Here is a 19,708-nt window from a genome sequence, read left to right as displayed (position 1 = left end):
GGCAGTGACACCATGCTGTGCGACACTGTAATGCTGGATACGTGACGTTATACATTCGTGCAAACCCACATGTGACACCTGACGTAGCCCGGGGACTCTGGTTAATCACCACGTATCAGCGCTCGCTCGCCAACTACAACACACCGCACTGATGCAAGATGTTCCCAACAGGGTCCCTGGGAGGGGCGTACGGGAGCTCTCTGTACTTGCTGCCCCAGCTTTCTGGAAACCTAAACAGATCTTGTCGCTCTTAAAAATAAGGTCTGTTAAAACACAAAACCCTCGCCGCTTGCCACCAGCTCTCATGCTGAGGGCTCTGCGGCGAAGTGTGAGTGTGTTCCGTGCACAGACACACAGCACGTTACAGAGATAGGAGAGAGGAAAGGGGGGATTGCCTGAATCGTTTTGAAAATTTTACGTGATTCGTGTTTGGCTATAGTATTTTTAAAGTGCGTTCATTCCCACTTTTAAACATTAGGTCCTGGATGCCTGTCTTATTTCCATATGGTTTCTCTGATTTTCTACCCCAGGGCTGCTGCTCCTCTGTGGCTACATGGCCTTCTCGTTCTGGTTCGTCGTGCGCTCCCTCGGGTGAGAAGGGTGCCGCGTCTCACTGGTTCTGCTACGAACCATCGTGGTTTTTTTGCTAAGTACTGCACACCCGCTCTCTCATTATTGTTTTAATTTTACAGATGTGAAAACAAAGTTGTGTGTGTGTTTTTTTTAAGATTTTATTTATGTATTTGACAGAGATCGCAAGTAGGCAGAGAGGCAGGCAGAGAGAGAGAGAGGGAAGCAGGCTCCCCACTGAGCAGAGAGCCCGATGCGGGCTCGATCCCAGCTCCCTGGGATCATGACCTGAGCCGAAGGCAGAGGCTTTAACCCACTGAGCCACCCAGGCACCCCGAAAACAAAGTTTTTATGGCAGAACGTAGCTTGTCCCAATAAAGCTACAGGCAGAGCAGAAGCCTGGGAACCCCGGTTTTTTGGACTCGGAACACGTGCTTCTAAGCCGTACTGCTCACTGCCTTCTGGCTGTTGTGTGCTCGTGCGTGTGTGCAAATGGGTGTGCCGTCATGCTCAGAGACCTCGGGGAGCATATGTTCGCAGCAACGCCTCACAGATTTGGGCTTGAAGGCCCCATCTTTAAAGTTGTCACCATTTGAAGTAACTGCAACCATCACAAGGACACATTGTTTCCTGCGGGATCGTGGCTCACTGGGACAACTACTGCTTCCAGCCCATGCTGAGGCCAATGTCGGGATTTTCTCACACACCTGGAGCTGCGTACATCGGCTGAAAGAGGCCAGCGGGATAGGGCTGAGATCATTTCCTCCCTCACACACACCGGTGGTGGCACCTCACGCTTAACCTTGCCACCTGTACTATGAAGTCCTGAACCTCCACGGAAGAGAGAGCCAGGTGTGGCCTCATCTGGTCCTACACTGACCAACGGTTTAGCAACTCTTCCAAAGGGGCAGAGAGAAATGAGAGAAATTTGCAGCAAATCGTTTTTCTGTTTGTTTTTATTTGTGCAAGCTTTTTTTTTTTTTAATCTGGGGACTGACATACCCATCTCTGAAGATAATTTTTCTGTATCAAGCTTCTGACTTAATTTAAATGCCGACAAGAGAAAAATGTATACTTTGGAGTCCAGAATTGAAAATGTAAAATGAACAAATTATTTCACAAGGAAAACTGCAGCCTCCTTGTCTCCATTTGGTTATTTTTAAGCCCCCTAAAAATGATTATTGAGCACGCAGCTTACCGGGCGGCTAAGCAATAGAAAACAAAAACTTACATCTGCCAAAGTCAACAGAGCTTTCCGGAAATCACCAGAGGTTTCAGAACTAACGTCGTCTCCGAGACTCTTCTTATATACTGAAACCAAAAAAGAATATAGCAGGTCTTGACCAACTGAAAAAACATTGTTACAAAACAGAGAAAAGCTTGAATGTCACCACCGGCAAGGAAGGAGTAGGTGAGAAAATAAATCCGCCTCTTTTTTCTAACTTCCTGGTGCTCTTCTGATAGGGATACTGTCTTCTCGCAACTACTACACAGTGTGTGCTCACACAGTGTGCTGTGGCGGATGCAGGAGAACAGAGGAAGTGCCATGAAAACGCGGCGGCGGGTGCGGGTGCGGGTGGCAAGGCGCTAGTGTGTCTTCTGGTCAGCGTTTCATTCTTCCGCCGTAACAGAACACGGTCCTTGAGCAAGATGTGCGTCCCACAACCTAGAGACCGCGTTCTCGGCTTGCCTCTGAGTTTAGTACCATGGGCACAGCTCCCCGAGGAGTTCTTGGTAATGAAATGGAGGCAAACCTATGGGACATCGCTGGGAAATCTCCTTAAGGTGGCCCGTGCCTTCCTCCATCCTCCTGCGTGGTGTGTGGACTGATGCCCGGAGCCTAGGCAACCACAGTGGGACCATGAGGAGGATGACATCTTAGCGACAGCATGGGCAGAAGCAAGAAGGGGCCTGGGTTCCTGAAGGTGTTGAGGAGTTTCCATACCAGTCCTGGAACTGCCTGTCTCCGATGTCTTCTACGTGTGGGAGAAGGACATTTTTATGTCACCCGAGCCACTGTCTGTTTTATCAAACCTAACCTTAACTGTGACGTATATGGTAGATTGTATTCTGCAATACCTCTCAAAAGTGAGAAAGCTACCCGGAAAGGTGCTGTTTCCCGTGACAAACGCCAATTGTTGTGTTCACGTATTTGGGGGCCGACCAGTGGTGGCCCTCCTTGCAGAGCCTGCGCTGCGCAATGTCTGCTGATTTTCTTTTTATTATTTTTATTTTTTAAAGATTTTATTTATTTATTTGAGAGAGAGAGAGCATGAGGAGGGGGAGGGTCAGAGAGAGAAGCAGACTCCCTGCCAAGCAGGGAACCTGATGCAGGGCTCTGTCCCAGGACTCCAGGATCATGACCTGAGCTGAAGGCAGTCACTTAACCCACTGAGCCACCCAGGCATCCCACGTCTACTGATTTTAATCCATTTTCTGCCCCATCCATGAACTGGTGACTCAGAGGCAGCTGCTCTGTACCTGGATGTGCTGACGTCATGTGACTATTCGACCTCTGCCTGCGTCCTTCTGGAGAACTCTGTGGTCCTACAAATGTTTCTGCCCTTTTAAATCAACAAGAGATGCTTACAGAGGGGATATGAGATTATCTAATAGCAAGAACTATGTGAAAATAGGAACTCTTCTAGCACGACTTTAGTCTTTTTTTAAACAAAGTCTATGATTTTTTAAAGCAACTCAAATAAGCAAAATCCATTATGAGTGCAAATTATTTATCTAAATACTAATAATCCTTAAGAGGCATCATCTTACCTAACAGTTATGATATTGTTTTGTCTATCCTTCATACTAATTAGAAAAAACAGTCTTAAATACTAGAGAAAGTTCAGATCCAGCTCTGTTTAGACTCTACCGTGTCACTGTAGAGGACACGCGACACGAGGCACCTGCTCCTTTCCCGGAGCCGCGACGGTGGCCAACGTTGACGGACCGTGCACGCGGGGCCGCCACTTCCCCTTCCGTGGTGACACCACCCTCGCTGTCCCCGACCGCCGCAGGGCTGGCGTCTGACCCTGGGGGCCGGCGGCCGAGCCGGTGAGCGCCGGGAGGACGTTCCCCAGAACAGCGCTGGTCGGTGGCGCCGTCCGAGCTCAGCGACTCTCCTCGTGGGGAGTGAGCCGCCCCGGAAACAGACAGAGACAGCAACGCAGGAGAAAACACCCCAAGGAATAAGGGACCAAAGAGGAGCCCGGATGGCCGCAAACCGTGGGGGCACATGGAAGGCGGAGGAGACGGATGCCATGGGGTGAGGGGGGTTGCCTGATGTGGTCAACAACGGTGAGGCAGAAGGAGTCCCTGTGACAGGAGCTCCAGCCCGCCGAGCCACGGGAGCTGACGCCGAGAGGCCACAGGAGCGGAGTCCCAGGTTCCACCAAGCCCCGAGTCTCTGAGAGCTTGGCTGCCCGGGACTGGGCCCGTTTCCTCTTTTCCCTCCTTCCGCATCACTGATCTCCGCTCATCAAGCTACCCTGGGCCGCTCCTCAGCGCCTAGAGGCCCTACCTCCCGTGGGCACCGACGCCCCCGATGACTCTCAACTGTGATCGTGGGTCACACTGGCAAAACGACAGTCCGAAATGCTAGACCCTTCACTTGGCTCTTAAGATGGTCACTGCCGTCTTGGGGATATCAGTCTGGTGCCCGTCGGGATTCATCCCGACTGCTCTGGGCACCGCAGCCACAGCAGTGAACAAAAGCAAAGCTCCTGGCTTCGCAGAGCTTCCGTCTGGGTGGTTGGTGCAGATGCGGGGCCGTGGAAAGCCGTCGAGGGCCGGGTTCACTCAAGGAGCGGCGAGTCTTCCAAGAAACGTGCGAGGAAGTAACCAGGCACCTTGGGATAGAGCCCCCGGCGCCCACGACTCCTGTATGTGCGAGTCTAGTTGAATCGAGAGAACCACATATTTTAAACACCTACGTTGTGCCCATCTGTGGCTGCTACTAAGCAATGATCTCATCTGCTCCAAAGCCAGCCTTCTCCACCCTGCTTCGGAGCTGGGGTGGGGACGCAGCAAATCACACCTCTCTCCTGTACCCTCTCCCTTGTCCCAACTCCCCGTCCGGCCCACCCCTGGGGATGGGGTTGGGGGCCGGGGTCGAGGGAGACTGCAAGGCAGAGGAGAAGAGCCGGCTGGCTGTTGGCTGTCCCTGTCAGCGCAAACCAGCAAGGTCCGTTCATCCTGACAGCGGCAGCCGGCTCTGGGTCCCCAGAACAGGTCCCTTAGCCCCGGGGAGGGATCTGCTCCAGCTCCGGGCAGCCCTTTTGCAGAGATCTGAACTCCAGTTCCTTAAACCTCTCCTCCGAGCCCTGAGGCTCCAACACTGGCAGGTGGTGCCCCTCCTCTGAGCTTCCAGTTTCCGAAACCTCCAATCTCTTTTCCCTTTGTTGTCCCCGCCCTGGGGTTTGCTAAAATCTCCCGCTGTCCCCTTGTTCCCTTGTTCCCCTGTAGCTTTTTCAGTCCTCCGGAAGGTGTGGAAACAATTCCGTGTTAAATGCGGTTATCACGGAGCCTTGATGAGCGACGGCTGAGAGAGTCACTTACCTATCACTGAGGTGAGCGAAGGTATTTACCTTCTAGGGAGAGTTTCTCAAAGTAACGGATCTGACACCGAGCTGGGAGGCAGCAGATCCCTTCTCGGGACCTCTCCTACTGCAGAAGCTCCCTGACACACCGACATAGAAACTGTGCTCCCCCGGTTCTCGGAGAGGGTTCCAGGCGGCTGGTGCACAGTACAGAATTCAGACTGGTCTTTGCCGTGGTTCCTGGGAAGCAGCCTCTAAATCCTTCAAATTTCCCCAGTAATAGGAATGTCTTTGCTATTTGTGGCAGGTCCTGCAAACCACACCTGAGTTTACGGCAGCAAGATGACTCGGGGTGGCGGCTGGTGCCCCCAGAAGGACCAACCCTGTCATTAGAAGGGTTGGGGCTCTGAGCCACAGGGTATCAGCCTGACCTTCAGGGAAAGGAAGGGGCTGGAGATGGAGCACAGTCCTGTGGCCAGTGATGCCGTCAGTCATGCCAGTGCAATGAAACCTTGATAAAAACGATACCAAAGGTCAACGAGTTTTCCCGGTGGTAACTATGTGTCGATGCGCTGGGAAGGAGACACAGCCCGAGGACCAGGGAGCTCTGCATTTGGGACCCTCGCAGACCTCTCCCCTACGCATCCTCATGTGACTGGTCCTGATTTCTGTTCTTTACAGTAAAACAGTAATTGTAAGTACAGCTGACCCCTGAACAACAGGGGTGGGAGCTGCACAGTCCACGTATACATGGGTTTTTGCAATAAATGGGGCACAATTTCATAAATGTATTTTCTCTTCTTTTTGATTTTTTTAGAAACTTCTTTTTATCTCTAGCTTAGTTTATTGTGAGAACATAGTATATAACACATCCAAGATACAAATTCTGTGTTAATCCACTGTTTCTGTTACCAGTAAAGCTTCCGGTCGACAGTAGGCCATTAGTAAGTAAGCTATTGGAGGCCATAAGTAAGTAAGGCCATAAGTAAGCTATTGGAGGGTCAAAAGTTATAAACATATTTTGAGGGGCGCCTGGGTGGTTCAGTCAGCTAAGCGGTTGCCTTTGGCTCAGGTCACGATCCCAGGGTCCTGGGATCGAGTCCTGCTTTGGGCTTCCTGCCCAGTAGGGAGCCTGCTTCCCCCTATGCCTGCTGCTCCCCCTGCTTGTGCTCTCTCTCTGACAAATAAATAAATAAAATCGTTAAAAAAAAGTTATACACGTATTTTGAACTGTACAGGGGAGCAGCGCCCCTAACCCTCCTATGGTTCACGGGTCACTTGTGTAGTGTTTTCTCGAGTTCCGTGAGTCATGCTAGTGAGCTCTTGACCCTGAGGGAGTGGTGAGAAGCCCTGACCTCGGAGCTCTTCGGGCAGAAGGGCTCATGGCCTGGGGCTGCTGAGCTAGGGCCGAGTCTGCAGTGAGGGTCGTCCTCTGGGGACTGTGCTGTAACCTGCGTCGTCAGCTTACCCCTGGGGGTTCAGCGCCAGAATCACACTGCAGGCACTTTCTCCTTTTCACACAGCGAACAGACTACGAGGACGGGAGCTAATTTTACTGAATCCACGTGCTCAACACATTCTCTCAACGGTCCCTCTCATGTGTCATGCCCCAAATCACGAGGCCTATCTAAGGGGTTTTTAACATCTACTATTAATATAGAATGATTTGAATCTCTGGCAACTATTTTCTGGTGAAAATAATTGATTCAATGAAGCAGCGTCTGCTGAGAGCAAAATCCACTAGAGCCGAAATGCGTTAAGTGGGAAGTGTCAACGCCACGGGGATGCTGCCGTTTCTAGCTCAGATCTTATTCCCATATTCTCTGAAGAGCCACAGACCTTGCCCGTTCTGGAGGGTATCCTCCTTTTTACACTTTGCCTGCCCAAAATGCCTTGTGAGGGAGAGCTTGGTGGGTTTCTGGGGAGAGCCGCATGGGCTCCTAGGTGTGCAGACTGTGGTCAAAAAAGCAGATCGTACGCGCACCTGTGTAGTAGGCTCTCGAGACCTCCTTCATCTGCCTGCTCGTTCTGGTGGCGAGGATTTCAATCAGTGCATGCTCACTGGTGCCAGCGCCCTGAAAAGGAAAAGGAAATCTATGTTTAGAATACTTGAAAAGCTTAATGTCATGCATTTCAGGCTTAATATCTTCTTTTATGCGCACAAAAAGACATTTTCGTAAATCAGCATAAGGTGGTATATTGCTCTAAAGCAGTTTTCTTGTTTTTTCATATATTTTAGTATGAAAATAAGACAGATCATCTAAACTGACATCAAAATGTTCAAGAAAATTCCCACTCTAGTGTAAAAATCAACTGAAGAACTGTAGGAAGAAACGGTGTAAAGGGAAAAGCCTGCATCATTGAAGATCAGAAGTGAGTTATCAACCGCGCCATCGCGTCCAGAGAGGGCCCTGCGGTTCTCTTGAATGAGTTCATCCTTCTGCTAACGCGCTAGTCAGCAGGCATCATCTTCATCCAGGAAGATTTTTTAAGCCTTCATAATGTACGTCATGGGCCTAGTTGGTTTGGGGACCAGTTACCCTGAGTCTTGGTTTATACTGAGGTCACTGAGCATGCAGTGACTCCAAGAAAGGCCTTTTCCACTAGGACTTGATCAAATCAGGTCCGTGCGGCTTATGACCTGAAGCTGAATTCTGTCCCTTTGGGGCAGAGGTTCCAAGTTGCCCTCAGCATCTCTCCTTTTAAATTAACTAACTAATTAACTTAAAGACAGACTAGTTTTTAGATCAGTGTTAGGTTCCCAGCAAAACTGAACAGACCTCATGTCTTGTACCTCCCTTGCCTTAGTAATAGAACCTTCGATTTCTAACTGAGCACACAGCTACCCAAATAGCTACTCTATTACTCAGCTTGCCTTGGAACTAAGTTTCTTCATGTAATAAATTACGGCCCATAGAACACATATAAAGTACCACGTACGGTTTCCGAGAGCCCGCAAGGAGAGGACATGAACCCTCCTTGGTCTCGTGACCGTCTTTTTGCCTGACGGGATAAAGATGCGACGCCTGGGTGCTGAGGCCCCATGCTGAGCCAGCAAGCGGAATGGACAGGCGGGAGACGTAAAGCCCAAAGACTGAAGGAACCAGAGTCCCTGACAAGGGCTGTGCCGTGACACCCAGCACCGCACTGCCTGCTTTGGATTTATTTTGCACAAAAGGAAGATTTTTCTAATCCTTGTTGGTGAATCGAATCCTCATTATGCCACCAGCTAAGCTGTCCCTCATGGGGCGGCCGGGGAAATGCATTGCTTGGAGAACCTGCTGTGAATCCCGTGGGTAGCCCCAGTCGCCGGAGCTTCAGATCCACCACGCAGCTGACAAAGAGGTTACGCTCCCTCCATGCTGCTCTCAGCAAGTGACCTGATGGAGAGGGTGTCCTGGAGCTGGGCCGTTTCTGCCCAGGGCAGGAGTTCTCGAAAGGGCAGGAGTTCAGGAGCTCCCTACTGTCCTGCCACAGCCTTCCCAGAGCTGCCTGGAGACGGAAGCTCGTTCCATCCGAGCCGACTTCCCTCCCTCCCTCCTTCCACGTGTGACGGACCCAAACTGCCATGAGCTTCACCCAATTCACCGGACCTCCCCTGCTCTGTCTCCTTTCTATCCCTCGTGAGCCTCTCCCAGGAAATCTCTCGTGCGTCTCACTCCGTCTTGCCTTCTTGGGGGCTCATGCCTCCTCCACGGAAGAGAAAGTCTACCTCAGATAAGGAGGTAGAAGACAGCTCAGGCCTCGGACCTAGACTCCTTCCTTCCCATCAACACTTGTCAACCTACTTGGTTTCAGGTTTCCCTCTTGGACCGAAGATCCGACCAAGACTGATGAGCGTCCCTGTCATGAAGGAGTTTTGCCTCTTAACCGGACAAACAGATAACGAATACACACCCCCGGGTAGGTTTAGATGGTAAAGGGTATAATTAAGGATATAAAACTGAGTGAATCGATAGAAAATACATGGAGGGAAAACATTCCCAATGGGAACCTTCGCGCATAAGGACCTGAAAGTGGGAATAAGCTTAGAATGTTCTAGCAGCAGAGAGGAGGCCAGTGTAGCCGCGCACTGAGTCAGGGGGAGGGGAGGAGAGGGTGTGGTGGGCCATTTTATGGAACCTCATCGACTTGGCCGGGCTACAGTCCTCGGTTACTCCCACTCAAACCTGGGTACTGCTGGGAAGGTATTTTGTGGACGTCACTACAGTCTTTAAGCAAGGGAGATCACCTTAGAGAGCTTAGGTGGACCTGGTGTAGTCAGTTAAAGGCCTCAAGACCCCCGCTGAGGCTTCTCTGAAGAAGAAATCCCACCTGTGGGCCGCAGCTCCCGCTTTGCTACGAGTTCCCGCCCCCCCTTCCCAGTAGCCCCCCTATAGACTCTGGGTTTGCCTCGTCAGATCCTTAATTATGTAACCCACCCCTCGCAGTAAATCTCACCGCATAAGTCCCCGCCTGCTACTTCGGCTTCTCTGGGAAACCCTGCCTGACACAGACAGAATTTTTAAAAATTCACGGAGCCAGGCGGGAGTCAGACTGTGATGGGTGATGAAGGTCATGGTAAGAAGCCTGGACTTGAAGTTTCTAAGACCACTGGAGATGTATGCTGCTGAAGAGCATAACTCGAAAAATAACTCTATAAACATAGTTTTGGCTCTTTTGTGGTGAGTGGATTCCAGGTGGGCAAAAGCAGACGCAAGGGACTGGCAAGGAAGGTGCCGATAGGGGCCAGTCAGGAGATGTTGGTGGTGGAGCAGGAATGGCAGCGGCGGGTTCTGAGAGACATGCACACATTTGCACAGGCAGACCCGCAGACAGATTTGGGGACAGAGCAAACAGACTTGCTGACAGATTCTGGGAGCTATGAAGTGTGAGGGAACGCAAGGGATCAAAGATAATCCTGGTTTCTGACCTAAGCGATGGGGTTGATGATGGCGCCATTAACTCTCAATGACAACAAAGTGGAGAATTTGACTCTGTGGGTGAAAAACCATGGAAATGACATTAGGATATGACGATATCCTTTCACCCCAGGAACACATGGGCTCAAGGTCCAGCAACCCTTCCCCGCTTCGGGACTGTTCTTCCACTTGGACAGCATCAAAACGACACCCAGATTTATTCTGTTTATACCCATCTCTCACGTGCGCACTGGATGGAAGTCACTGTTCTTGATGACACAGTCAAATCTCGGGCAGAAACGGCTCATACTGGGCTCATACCTTCATGGATTTCTTCAGCTGCTTTGCATCAAACACAGCCGGAGGAGTCACGAGGGCCACCATGAGCTGCCTGAAGTGGCCAGAGAGATCGCCCTTCAAGTCGTCTTTCAGTTCCTACAATAAAAAACCCCACAGAGGAAAGCATGAACTTTTCCTTTCTCTTTCTACAAAGTCACGTCATGAAAGATAAGCAAATGCACCAATGCAGACAAAACCTGCCAATTCACAGGAATGAACCGAAATGGCGAACGATGTCCATGGACAGCAGTCTGCGTTCTGTGACTGCTGCGAAGACGTTCTGTCTTACGGGTTTTCTGAAGGAAGGCCAGTGGCGGGGGTTACGTAAGCGCCACAGACAGGAACTGTGTGTCAAAAATGCATCTCCTAGGCCTCAGGTGCTCTCAGTATTTGGGTTGCGGTGGGGAAGATGACGAGGAAGGGGGCCCTACAATTCACACCCGGCTTCACGAGTAGCTGCTTCTCAGTGACTGCCAAAGAGCCCTGGGGACAAAAGGGAAGGAGAGGACAGTAGCTGGTCGCCTGCCTCTGCTGAGTGTGGAACCACGAGGCATCAAAGCGGTTTTTTGGCAACACCAGCAGGGGAAACCCTAAATGTAATGGGGCCGGTGTTATTAGTGTCCTCTGGGCCTGTTTTCACACAGAGGTACAGTCCATCTCCTCCTCTTGAAGGCAGGTTACATGGTTTTTATTTTCAATATTTAAAGGATGTTAGTGGATTATTATTTTTCTTGCTTTGGATTATTTTCAGCTGAGACAGAGGCTGGCGGCCTCCCAGACCACTCGGACAATGCGGACACGTACCAACCACCGGCCACCAGGGGGACCCAGTGAGGCGGCGGACGAAACAGTGGTTGGAGCCCAAGTGTTCCTAAGTCTGCGGCAATCGCAATCGCCACTGGCTGTTTCCTCTCTAAATTAATGCTGAGCTCTTGCTACCACCTGCCCTCCACCCACGCTTTACAACTGAGTCACCTGTTCTCAATCCTTCTCACTGTGAGAAACGCGCCCCCTTCACCTCGTCCTTCCTCCATATTCAGAGAATTCTGAAAGGCCAACGGATCGTTCCTGTTCCTACACATGAGTGTTTGGCGCCGTCGAGACGCTTGGCAATTAATTTAATTTGACAAGTGTTTCCTGGGCTCCTGCTGTGTGCTCGGCATTTAAAGGCGAGTTAGACACAAGGCTTACTCCTAGCGTACTCCTAGGGCACCCCTCGGAAAACCAGAAATATTCAAAGATAAAATTTCAATATAATATGTTTGGCATCTGGTAAAGTGTGAAGGTTAAGTATGAAGAAGGGTGTTTCTTAATGTGGTCTGGGAGCTCAGAGGACACAGTCAGGAGGTGATGCCTGAGTTGCCTCTGGAGGGTCTCTACACCTTCTCGGCTCTCACCTGATCTCAACAGCCTGACTGCTCTCTGTTACCACACTTTTCCCTCCCCAGTTTGTGAGCCACAAAAGCTAAAATAAATTTTAAAAAATATAAATTAGTTTTGTAGTATTCCCGTGCTTACAGACTTGCAATGATTCTCTTTTGTTCTTAGAATAAAACCCAAACTGTGTACCAAGACCACAAAGCCCAGCGCATTGTAGCCCCCTCCAACCTCATCTCTCCCATCTGCTCCCCGTATGCGCCACACCCCTGCCATATTGTTTCTTAAATGGTCCCAGTTCGTTTTTGCCTCAGGGCCTTTTGCACGTGTTGTACCTTTGGTCTGAAATGCTCTTCCCCAGATCAAGTAGGGCAGAATCCTTGGTATGGTTTAGCTGTAGTTGAGAATAATCCTGGTAAGCCTTCCCCACCCTACTCCAAGGAGCCATTCCGCAGCCGCTCTCTGCCGTACCATCCCGTTTCAATTCTTGTAGAACACTTACCGATATCTGAATTTATTTACTTCTTATCTTCCTAATAAAATGGTAGCTCCATGATAAAAAGAAGGGTCTGCTTTTTAGACCAGTGAATCTCCAATGTCTAGGTCGTCTCCTGACACATAGTTTATTACTGAACACACACACTGTGTGGAACAAAATACAAATGTCCTTGTACCTTCCTGCACAGTAAGCTTTCGTGGGCTGAATGAATTAAATCCACAATTACAAAGATATTTTAGAGTTGGAAGAGAAATTAAAGGTGATCTAAGACAGGACCTATCACATAACGGGTCAGATAATACTTGGCGGGTGGGTCACCTTGTGCGTGGCACCCTCTTCAGCAGAATCCCTGAACTCCACCCACCAGATTCCAGAAACATCCCTCTCTCCCCTCCAGGTGTGCTCATCAAAATGTCTCAAGGCATTGCCAGATATCCTTTGGGGAGCAGAATCACTCCAAGTTTAAAGCGGCCGGTCTCAGGCCACCCTCCTTATCCAACAGGTGAAAAAATTAAGGCCCAGAAAGATCAAATAACATGATCGAGGCTATTCAGCCTGTTAACGGCAAGCTAGGACTCGCATGCCAGGTTGCTGACCGGGTACACATGGTACTTTCTGTTCCACTTGGCCTGAAACAAAAGATCTCTGGTGTAATCACGTGGGAGGATCCCTGGTCCACAGTGATCAGCTCTTTGCTGGCTGTCCTGTCAATCATACCTTTCCATACGCTGCTTGATATTCCCGCACAATCAGCTGCCGCTGTGCATTCGTCCTTTCCGTGAGAATGCTGATGAGCGCTTTCTCGTCGGTTCCTAAATGAAACGAAAATAATTTCACTCGCCATCAACCCAAAGATGCTTAATATCTGTTGTGAACAAAAGAAAAATGATTAATGGCTTGAAACAAATGCAGAGAGGAAGGCATTCTGATTTTAATTTCCACGTTCTTACCAGGTTGGAATATTTATTTCTCCGCCAGCTTTTGGAAAAGCAAAGTAATTTTGGAGAGTTTGGTTGCTGGGGGGAACGATCATGGTCCAAATAGTCCTCTCTGTATATCAGACAGAGGGAGCCGTGCAAGCAACGCGCTGCTTCCGAGCTGGGCGTTCTCACCCTTATGAGGGTCAGCTACTGTCTTACCGCCTGTTCTCTCTCTCCTCGCTCCATACTTGATACCAATTTTTTTTTTCTCTAGAAAAAAGGAACTGACGTGTCCTGAGAACATGCCTAGGTTCTAGGCCCCTTTTAGTCATTGTCATGGTTAATATTCACAAAAACTGGGCAGTGGGTATGATGAAGTCGTTCCAAAGATGAAAACACTAATAATTAGAAAAGTTATGTCATGTGCCCAAGTCATGCAGCTTTTAAGTGATGTCGCAAGAATGGGAACCCAAATCTCTGACCCCAAACATTTATTTCCCTCTCTGACCCATATCTCCTTCAGGCATCCCAGACCCATGTACTTTGGCGCCTGCTGTAGGTATCAGGCTGATGCTGGCCTGCTGGAGGACGCTCTCGAGGTCACAGTTTTCTCGGGGATTCCAGTAGGAAACTAGCGAGGGAAGCTGTGTCTGCCTCCTTTGGGGGAGAGGACTCGCCCCAGGTTGGGGAGCATGAGCTGGTGTGTGCCTTGGGCTTGCATGATTAGAATGGTACAGAAGATCGGCGGGAACTCCAGGCTCAAGTTCTCTGTGTTGAGGTGACCCCCACACATGGCTACACAGGCCAGTGGCCCTGGTACATGCTCTGCAGCAGGGATGGGGCAAAACAAATGGTGTCCTTGGTTAGCTGCTGGGTCTCCCAGTGAAAGGTCCTGCCCCACCCTAACTCTGGTCTTGCATTCTTCCACAGCGTTAAGTAAGCACAGAACTAGATCAGAGCCTAGCTGTGTCCCATGAGTCCGATGGTCAGTTTGAACCTCTAATGGCATCTGAGTTGGCACACGACTGAGCACAGCCAAGTGCACAAGTATCTCAGAATCGGATGCTCCAGGTTGAATTTATTCTCTTTCCTCTCTGCCTCGACTCTCATTCCGTGTTCGCTCATCCATGACATCACTACGGATGGAGTCATCCAACCAAAACCCTGGCAGTCATCCTACACTCCCTTCTTTTCTTCACCCCTACATTGTAGCGACCATCTGCATCTCTCGAATTTGTCCTCTCCTCTGCCCCTGCGCACACATCACTCTGTACCTAGAAGCTTCGATAGCCTTCTGATTTGGCCCCCTTACAATTCATACCGTACATGATTGCCTCGGTAAGTTCTTTAAAATATGCCTGAGCATGTCCATCCCTTGGGTGAAACCCTAATGGTCTAGCTCCTGCCCAGGTCTCTGTTCTCATTTTCTACACTTTCGCGGCATCTCTATGCCATATGCTCCAAGACTCCAGATGTAAACCGCCCCCCCCACCATGGCTGCGTGAAGCTTGTATATGAGGAGGTGCTTCATCTCTTCATTTCGCACACACTTAGGACCAGAAGCTAAAACAAGCTGCCTCGTGGTTCAGAGACGGGATCTGACACATCCCTAATGCAAATACAATGATGATTCCTGGTACTGGACCTAGAACACATCAGTTTTGGTCCTCACAAGCATCTCGGAGTAGGTCTGCAACCCCAAATGCAAAAATGCATGAAGAAATGTAACACTAAGAAAAAAAAAAGACAAATGGGCGCCTGGGTGGCTCAGTGGGTTAAGCCTCTGCCTGAGGCTCAGGTCATGATCTCAGAGTCCTGGGATCAAGCCCCGCATCGGGCTCTCTACTCAGCGGGGAGCCTGCTTCCTCCTCCCTCTCTCTGCCTGCCTCTCTACCTACTTGGATCTCTGTCTGTCAAATAAATAAATAACATCTTTTAAAAAAAAAGAAAAAAAAAGACAAGCAATAGAATGGAAGACCACTATTCCATTCGATTTGACATCAACCTCATGGAGTAATCTCTCGACATGGAGCATAAATGGGGAAGGCATAGAGATAAATGAAGAAATAATTGCCATTTAAAAACAGAAAAAAAGAAAAAGGAAACCCAAACGACAGAAACGAGATAATATTACACTGATATGAAAACCCGAAGAGGACATTTCATGGCTTGACAAACTGACCCTAATATTCGGGGATGGGGGGGAGGAGAGAGTGGTCCAAAGGGCCAAGAGAAGCTCTTGTCTTACTCAACACTAATTATAAAATTAGAATAGTCATTATGACAAGGTGATACGGAGACAGGGATAGACAAACAGACAATGGAACATAACAGAAAGCAGAAACAGAGAGACTTAGAAGATGAAGTGGCCTTACTACTCAGTATGCAAAGGGGGCATTCTTCAATAAATTGTGCTGGGACTGTCAACTAGCCACGTGAGATAAAAACAAAATTAGATGCCTTTAAACTACCTACACAAACATTAATTCCAGGTAGATGGAAAATCCCAAAGTGAACAATAAGATTGTAAAACTCTGGGAAGAAAATACAGGAGAATAACTTTATGAGCTCATCATAAAAAAAGACACATGGGAAAAATACTGGTAAACTTGATTTCCCTGCTATTCAAGATTTCTAGGCAATAGAAGTTACTAGAACCGATGTTAAAAGAAAACAATAGAGTAGGAGAAGATACTTTCATGGATTGTAACATTTTTTTACTCTGTATCCAGAATTTATAAAAAACACAATCTTGCCAATCATAAAGAAGACAGTCCAACTGAAAAATGGATAAAAGATAAGAAAACATAATTCGTAGAAGCAGCAGATGATCCAGAAAGGAGACTTTCAGTCCTGGGGGATGGGGAGGAGAGAGGAAGCAAACACACATACAAGATGAGATACAATTCCAGACCCACTCAGCAGGGAAACCAGAAGAGTGTGACCTGAGCGAGTACCGAGGAGAATGCGGAGCGAGAGAAAGTCTCCCGTACCGCCGGCGGGAATGCTCATTTGCATATTCATTTTAGAGAGCAGTTTGGCAAAATTTCTACTTCATTTGAAGATGAACATCTTCAACCTCGAATTCCATTTGCTATATTCTCGAGAAATGGAAGCAAATGTGCACAAGACGTAAGCAGGGATATCCAACGCAGCAGTTTATACTGTAATAGAAAAGCACTGTAGGCAACCTAAATGTCCCATCGATATTCCATCTTACAATATAATAATTCAATAGACACTATGCAAGTCGTGTTAATGAACTAGAGCTGAACATATCAACACGGGTAATTCTCAAAGACAACATGTTAAGGGATAAAAGAAGTTGCTGAAGAGTGTACCTACAACACACAGTATCATCCCAGTTTATGCGGCTGGAGGCCACACAAAACTCTACTCGCGCTTATGTAGTTATGGGATTAAAAGTTTCATGGAATAAACTCTACTTTAGGATGGTGTTTTATCTCTAGGGTGGGAAAGAGATCCAGGAAGAATCAGCAGGAACAATATCTGTAACGATTTATTATGATGATCACTGTTTTTGGTAACAGTGATGGTGATGCATTGTTTCACAGCAAGTAAATATGGTAAATATTAGGATTTAGTAGAATTGGGCACCCTATGCACTTTTTTCTCACTATTTCAAAATTTTTATTTTTGGAGGCGGGGGCAGAGGGAGAGAAAAAGAGAAAATCTTAAGTGGGCTCCACACCCAGCATGGAGCCTGATGCCTGGCTTGATCTCACGACCCCAAGATTATGACCTGAGCGAAATCAAGAGTCAGAGGCTTCACCGACTTGGGCCACCCAGGCACCCCATTATTTCACAAGTTTTAAAAAGGCCCTTACGATTTCTCTGGTTGAGTAAGCCAAGTTGGGCAAACTGAACCAATGCACTTTTAAATTGTAACTTTCCTGGTTTGCTTCAAGGTGAGGAGAACAACCGCAGAGTCGAGCTCACCAATTCCTCTGATCGCCTTCCGAATCGCTTCCGCATCCACTGACGGGCTGAAGCCCGGATAATCGCGGATCGTCCCTCGGTGTCCCACCTGGAAGGAAATATCTGAAAGTGCCACTAGTTCAAAATGACTTCTTTGTTTGCATTACATACATACGCGCATGCGCGTTAGAAGCATAACGAACCCATAATTTGTAACACCTTCCTTTCCCTGCAGGAGGGGTTCGCCAGACTCTCTGTCCCCAGACGTGAGAAATACGACGTTGGACGCGTGTGCAGAAAGGGCTCTCTCTTCTCCCCTGTTGTGTAACAGGTTGGAACTACAAAACATTTATTCTCTAGAGGAATACACTGTGCTAATCCCAGTTACTCTGAAGAATATTTGCTTTATTTTATTTTATTTTATAGATTTATTTGAGAGAGAGAGAGAGAGAGAGAGCACAAGTAGGGGGAGCAGCAGACAGAGGGGGAGCAGGCTTCCTGCTGAGCAAGGGGCCCAACGCGGGACTCGATCCCAGGACCCTGGACCGCGACCTGAGCCGAAGGCAGACGCTTAACTGACCGAGCCACCCAGGCGCCCCAGAATATTTGCTTCAAAGTGGTCTCTGCACAAAAGCAATGAGAAGGTGAGAATTTCCTGTATCCTCTTTGTTTTCAAGTGATAACGCAAAGCTCCTCCCTGCATCTCACACAGAAGTAACTGGGTTGCAGGCTTCACGGTGTTTAATTAATGCTGACCACTGTCCTTGGGGAACCCGACACCAAAGGATCCGCAGATGGAAACCCATTAGGACAGCCTGTTCTCAAGCCTGTTTTGACAGATGTGCAGTTGCGGCTGACAAATGCTTTTCTGAGAGCCCCACTGCCACAGATCTTTGGGAGCAGAATGGAAATAAGATGCCACGACACTAATTTTAAACACACACATGAGGAACATGTCAGTAAGCTGGGAAAGACCACCTTCCCTACCGAAAAAATAAAATCTCTTAAAACTGCTTACGAGACTACAGAACATCCACGGAGATGCTGAGACAAATGCAAGGGAGCACGGATTCACACGGCATTTCCTCATGCTGAAGCAAAACGTGTCTTCACGGTCATGGTGTTTTCCTCCTAAGCTGATTTTCCTATCCTGTCGCTGAATAACAGAGGCTCTGTCGTCTTGTGCTAATATGTCATTTAGGCTTCCCTGAAGTGTTTAATGTTTTCATGACAGGACATCCTCTTGTCACATTCCAGTGAATGGGAAATTAATGTTATCATTAAAAAATAATGACCTGCCGATTCGGTAGGTAAGATTGAACAATTCGCTTCAATACAACCAAACATTGTTCAATCTTAAAGCATCCAAAACAAAGAGTTTTCATTCTACCAGAGTGACTGTAACAGGTTAGAAAGTAGTTGTGACTGTGTCTGATCTCAAGGCATCTGTAAGAAAGTAGTCGCATCCACAAATCTTTGGAGAATCCTCTTTCTCTGAGGCTTAATAAATACTTTATGGGTTCCTAGAGTCGAGGGGTTTCATTTCAGGTCTATCCATCCAGGGATGTCTGTGGTGATCTTACCGGTCCACCGTATGTGTTGGGCCCTGCGGAAAACTCCCCAGTATCAGAGCACGAGAGCGTTTCAGGCCCAGCACCGTGTGAGACACTTCGTATGCCCTAACGGAACCTGCGTGACAGCCCGGAGGAGTAAGACGGACCCATTTCACATACAAGACTCCGGGGTTTAAGACGATCAGAGAATTTGCTCAACCCACGGAAGCCAGGTTGGCGGTGGCTGTAAACTTGAACGCGGTCATGACCATTCCAGCCCGTTCCTACCCTTCTTGTGACGCAGGGTCTATACCCGGGCAATTCCTTCCAACGCGGATGACCAGGTCGCGCATCAGACAAATTGAAAATATTCTTCAGAAATAAAGATTCCAGGGGCTCATGAAAGGGGTTTCCATTCTAGCTGTGACCTTTGCACGGCCGTCTGCTACCTACACATCAAAATATGCTGAAATTCCATTGCGCACAATTAGAGAAGGTTGAAATTCCCAGGCCGTTTTGTAATGTGCCACCTAGTAAGAATTAAATGGGGAGGAAAAGCCACCCACACACACACACACACACACTCATTCACACACTCACACACACACTCTCACACACTCACACACACTCACACACACTCTCATACACACACTCATTCACACACACACTGTCTCACTCACACACTCACACACACATGCTTGAAAAACGGAACTTTTCCAGGCTGTTTCAGTTATTTCAGTAAGCGGTAGAATTCAGGTGCTAGAATTGCTTGCCCAGAACATTCAACAATATTTACACGACCTTCGAAAAAACATCTTAGAGTAAAAGACATTAACAGACTCTTAAACGAGCACATGCCAGGCAGTGAACAAAGTGCTTTACAGACAACTTATTTCAGTCTTAAAATGCCCTTAACAGAATAGATTTCATTATTCCCATTAAAAAAAATGGAAGAGGGGCGCCTGGGTGGCTCAGTGGGTTAAGCCGCTGCCTTCGGCTCAGGTCATGATCTCAGGGTCCTGGGATAGGGCCCCGCATCGGGCTCTCTGCTCGGCAGGGAGCCTGCTTCCCT

At 48.5% G+C, this 19,708-nt stretch overlaps 1 protein-coding gene across 4 annotated transcripts in view; it reads right to left on the bottom strand.

Annotated features, from left to right (window-relative positions):
- The window catches only part of ANXA3 (annexin A3), a 49,699-nt gene that overhangs the window by 13,055 nt on the left and 16,936 nt on the right, over positions 1-19,708 (bottom strand). For 3 of the 4 annotated variants that reach the window (XM_047719630.1, XM_047719629.1, XM_047719632.1), the window contains exons 3-7: positions 17,105-17,192; positions 12,942-13,036; positions 10,331-10,444; positions 7,093-7,183; positions 1,802-1,881 (exon numbers count right to left, since the gene is read on the bottom strand). In XM_047719630.1, the coding sequence (XP_047575586.1) occupies positions 1,802-1,881; positions 7,093-7,183; positions 10,331-10,444; positions 12,942-13,036; positions 17,105-17,192 (468 nt within the window). The remainder of the gene's footprint in view (positions 1-1,801; positions 1,882-7,092; positions 7,184-10,330; positions 10,445-12,941; positions 13,037-17,104; positions 17,193-19,708) is intronic. The other variant, XM_047719631.1, reaches the window with a different exon arrangement.

The sequence above is a fragment of the Lutra lutra genome, chromosome 2, assembly GCF_902655055.1.
Source record: "Lutra lutra chromosome 2, mLutLut1.2, whole genome shotgun sequence".
NCBI lineage: Eukaryota > Metazoa > Chordata > Mammalia > Carnivora > Mustelidae > Lutra > Lutra lutra.
The sequence above is the reverse complement of the archived record's forward strand: the minus strand, read 5'-3'. Positions and strand labels throughout refer to the sequence as shown.